The sequence below is a fragment of the Monoraphidium neglectum genome (assembly GCF_000611645.1).
Source record: "Monoraphidium neglectum strain SAG 48.87 unplaced genomic scaffold scaffold01361, whole genome shotgun sequence".
In the NCBI taxonomy this organism is placed as follows: Eukaryota; Viridiplantae; Chlorophyta; class Chlorophyceae; order Sphaeropleales; family Selenastraceae; genus Monoraphidium; species Monoraphidium neglectum.
The window spans coordinates 1,268-6,000 of record NW_014012267.1 but is presented as its reverse complement, the minus strand read 5'-3'; the positions used below and the strand labels follow the sequence as shown (position 1 = coordinate 6,000).

The window sequence follows — 4,733 nt, the reverse complement described above, 5'->3', positions numbered from 1 at the left end:
CTCCTCCTCCTCCTCCTCCTCCTCCTCCTGTTCCTCCCCCTCTGACACGCTACCAGAGTCTATTCGCGCGTCCGCTGACAACCCTTCTGAACCACTCAGGCGCTGACCCTTCCCACTGTCCCCCTCAGCACCCTCCTCCTCCTCCTCCTCCTGCTGCTGCTGCTGCTGCTGCTGCTGCTGCTGCCCGCCACGCGTGACAATCAAGTCCAGCGATCGCTCCCCCTCTGCGCGGCGAAACCCGATGACGCGGCAGCCTGCCAGACCCTTGAATGCTGCCATGTGTTGGCTCACACGGTTCCATGCGTCGACGTTGCTGGGGACGCGCCGCGGCAGCCAAGGGCGGCCGTCCACGACCATCTGCAGGCTGATGGGCAGCGGTGCGCCGGCCGGGGCGCCTGGGAACAGGGCTTGGCGGGCAGCTGGCCCAAGCTTGACTGTGCCCATCGCCCCCGCATCCGTGCGCAGCGCCAACAAGCGGTCCTTGCGTGGGCGGTGCGGACAAGGGTTTAGCAACAAAGGTTAAAACAAACGTATGAAAACGTGGTCCTCTGGTTTGTGAAGTAGCAAGGCGTCGTGAAGTCGTGAGGTTGGCTATGCAAAGTTGAGGGGCAGGGGGATTTGGGTGTGTTCCAGACTTCAGGGGGTGGCTAGTATGTGCAGCAGATCTCAAACGTGGGTCAAGGATGTCAGCAAGGCAGTGCTCACGCTGCTGTCTCCCCTGATGTGTACCCTCAACCACGCAACCCCCTCACCGTCCGCCAAATGATGCCCTCGTTGCCGCCGCCGCCGCCGCTGCCGCCACCCTCATTTTCACAGCTGCTGCTCTCGCCATTGCGTGGCTGCGCGGCCTCAGTGCCGCATGCTTGGTCGCCCTCGCCCTCTGCCGGCACTGTATCTTGCGCGGCTGCCGTCACCCCCGGTGAGGACTTGCAGCCGCTCATGGCGCCGTCGTCTGTGGCTGACTGCTCGCGCCACGCCTCATAGATGAGGCGTGCAGCGGCCGCCCCTTCGCCAAGATGCTCCCCTTCGGCCCGCTCCGCCGGCTGAACAGATGGCTTGTCGCCTGCCGGCGTCGCTCTGCCGGGCGCTGGGCCCGGCAGGGCAGCACCCCGCGGCTGCAGCGCGGGCCACCGCAGCAACGGCGTCCGCAGCCGGGCCCTTGACCATGTAGAAATCACCGAAATCGTCATCGCCAGCCTGCCCTGCTGCACCATCTGGTCCGTAAAAAGCGCCACCGCCGCCGCTGCCGCTGTCCGCGGCAGCGTCGATTTGCATGCCTGGTGTATCGTCGGCAGCGGCGCGGCCGCCGCCATGGCGCGGCGCTGGGTGCTCGTTTGCAGCGAGCGCGGCGGCGTCGGCAAGACCTGCTGTTGGCGGCGCGCGCCGTGGGAGCCGCGGCGGTGCCTGGCGTGCTGCAGGCTGTCGGATTACCTGCAGCGGTGTGATGTTTGCTGCATCGCTTGTCAGCATATTGCAGCCGCAGCTAGCTGCACTCGCGCCTGGCTGAGGCATCAGACCCAGGCGCCGCCGCTTGCTGCACGGTGGCTGCTCACGGCAGTCATCCTCCAGCCCAGCACTGGTCAAAGAAGCGGGGCGTGAGTCGTCGCTGGCGCCTTTCAGTCCCACCCATGGTGCGCAGGACAGCTCCATCAGCACGAGGTATCGCAATACGGTATGCTGACGAAAAAGCGTGCGGCCGAGGGGAGGTGGAACCGTATCTCAAGGAGCAAGCCACAAGGAAACTTGGTCACTTCGTAATAAATTGCACATCAAGAAGGCATCCGAGAGACTCTGTGCTCTCTCGCCTAGATCGGCTGATCAATGCCTCGCCATGCCACAGATACCGTACACGACACCTTTCTCGCAGTTTCATCAAGGCCTCGTCAATCAAATCTGACTTGTACACAGTGGTGAGGGTGAGGTGTCCATCACCCAGGCAGTCCTGGTGACATCACTTGAAGTAACGAGATGCGATGAAGCAACCCAAACCGTGCGCCCCGACCTAACTGGCAAAAGCGAAAGATGTAGGTCACGCTGCGCAAGCAAGACGTATTTTTGGGAGGTCCTCATAGTGTCACCCGCCGCCCAGTGACATCCCTAGCTGGTGCTGAGCCCCTTCATCACACCCGCACACTTGCACCACCTGGCTTACATGCAATGTGGGCCATGTGAAGGGAAGAGGCAGGGCTGGCGCGATCCTGGTTCACGTTCGCTTGCTGACGTGCTCCTCGTCAGCCTGACAGCAGCAGCCCCCGCCCCAAAGAGGGCACTGCACAAGGCACCGACAGGAGCGCCCCTGGCCATCAGCCCTACCAAGGCCGGGCCCGATCAGGATGGCAGCAGGTCCGCCACAGCCCGGTTCCGCCAAGCGCAGCGGTGCTGCAGCGCCCTCACCGCGCTCGCCCCCGACCCAGGCACTTGCCAGCTGGCTCTCAACCGACATTATGGCTTCATAAGAGAAGGGGTTGGCTGGGTTACAGGTGGGCAGGCCGTCGCCGCTGCCACACAGACAACCCGCTTGCGCAGCAGCGACGGGATGCGCCCCACGCGCGCGCTCCACGACGGCCGCGCGTACGCTTCGCGGCGGCTGTTGCGGCTTGGCCTGCGACCGCAAGGCATGGCGCCTGTGCCTGCGCAGGCCCCAGACCGCTGCCTTGGATGATGGCGACTTTGTGGGGTCTCTCGCGGCCGCAGCCCTGACCGGTGATTGTCCCCCAGATAATTGTATCTGCCAGATCCTAGCACTCTGTGGCTGGCCGCATGGTTTGATACTAATCTTGTGGATTAAGCGCGATGCAATGACCACATCACCAGGCCCCCAGGTCGGCCGGGCCGCCGCCTGGCACGTCCTGCCACTGTTGGACGCGCGGCTGGGGGGGCTGCTGCCGTTGCTGCTGATACTGCTGCTGCTGCTGCTGCTCGTACTGCTGCTGCCACTGCTGCCGCTCCTGCTGGTGCTGCTCCCACTGCCGCTGCCACTGCTGCTGCTGCTGCTGCCCACCCGCCGGGGCCTCCGCCGCCGCGTCCCCCCAGCCGCCGCCTTCCCGGGGGGGCGAGGCCAGCCACAGAACAGTCCAGTAAAGCAGCAGCGCCGCCGCCAGCAGCCACGCGAGCGTCTGCTTTTCGGCCAGCGGCCGCAGGTTGACGCGCCACCCGCGGCGCCGCGCGACAAGCAGCCACTCCTGCAGCAGCGTCTCCGGCTGCTCCTGCCCCCCCGGCGCCGCCCCCGCCCGCCGCGCGCCGCCGGCAGGCGCCGCGCCGGGTGCGGGTGCGGGTGCGGGTGCGGGGGCGCGCAGCGGTACGCCGTCGAGGGCGCAGGCGCTGTTGATGGAGCGGGAGATGGACACCAGCAGCCGCGCCAGCCAGCCGACCTCGTTGGAGGCAATTGGCCGCAGCATCCAGTCCCCCCTGTAGCGCAGGTCCTGCCAGTGGCCTGCGGGCGGGGGGCGGCAGCGGCGAGCGCGGGGCAGCACAAATTTTGAGACAACAGCCGCTGCGGGGGCCAGGCGAGAGGGCCCGGGGCCGGGTGGAGCGCGGGTGGGAGGCGTCTGAGGGTTGTGTTGCCTGAGCAGCCTTAGCCAGGGCTGCTATTCCCCACTGCCCTGCCCAGTCCCTCGCAACCCCGCGACACCCGTCTGGCGCCGCTGGTGGGGCCACCATCACGGGCCACCCACCCGCGCGCGGGAGGTCCCCCACGTCCGCCGCCGGCCCGGCCGCGCCCGCCTCCTCCTCCGGCAGGGACGCCACTGGCAGCACCGCGTGGATGCACTCGCTGCGGGCGCAGGATGGTCACGCGGGCAGCGAATGAGTGAATGGTTGCGTGGCAGTGAATTATTGGTTGCGCCACACGGGCGAAGTGGGTGGGGGGAGGGCAAGGGAGAGTTTAATAGTGGCGCGCGTCAAACCGAGCCGAGGGCCGGCGCTGGGGGAGTTGCGGAGGGATTCCCAAAAAAATGCAAAGAAAGCAGGCCCCTGGGTTGGGTGTGGTGAGCCGCGCGCCTGTGGGAGGGGCCGGCCGGTGGGATACCTCCAGTGGATCACGGGGCCGACGCCACCCCAGGCCCCAAAAAAGGTGCCTTCACTTCCCACACCCTTCACTTCCCACACCCTTCACTTCCCACACCCTTCACTTCCCACACCCTTCACTTCCCACACCCTTCACTTCCCACACCCTTCACTTCCCACACCCGAAAAATTTGGACTGTTCCCAGAGGTTTCGGGCCGCTCCAAACGCTCAACCATGTGCCCGACCAGCAGCCCCCCCAGTGCCCAGCAACGCTATGCAACTTCATGGAACGATGATCAAATCCCAAGCCAATACCATATGAATGCAATACTACAAACTTATACTATCAAAACAATGTTGTCCACCACAATGCAATACAATACAATCCAACGCCCCCATGCACACGCCCCCACCTGGCCGCCGCCTGCAGGTCCCGGTTCACGCTTTGCGTCTTGGCCGCCCGCAGCAGCGCGCGCGCGCACCCCGCGCACCCGCCGCGCGACGCGTCGAACAGCCGGTAGCGCGGGGGCGACTCGAGCAGCAGCGGCGGCGCGGCGGGGGCGCCGGCGGCGGCGGCGGCCTCGAAGTCCGCGGCTTGGTCCAGGAGCCAGGGGAGCAGCTCTTCGTATTCTCCCTCAGGGCGGCGCGGGGAGGAGGACGCAAACCTGGGGGCGTGGGTGGGTGTTATGTGTATGGGAGGCAAGCTCATTGTGTGTGTGTGTGTGTG

The 4,733-nt window shown here is 66.0% G+C and overlaps 1 protein-coding gene across 1 annotated transcript in view; it reads right to left on the bottom strand.

Annotated features, from left to right (window-relative positions):
• Window positions 1–2,807: 2,807 nt before the first annotated feature.
• MNEG_7603 (hypothetical protein) overlaps window positions 2,808–4,733 on the bottom strand; it is a gene marked incomplete at both ends in the record, with an annotated part of 2,739 nt that continues 813 nt past the window's right edge. Inside the window, 3 exons of the mRNA XM_014043922.1 lie at window positions 2,808–3,433; window positions 3,675–3,772; window positions 4,420–4,671. Coding sequence (XP_013899376.1) covers window positions 2,808–3,433; window positions 3,675–3,772; window positions 4,420–4,671 — 976 coding nt within the window. The remainder of the gene's footprint in view (window positions 3,434–3,674; window positions 3,773–4,419; window positions 4,672–4,733) is intronic.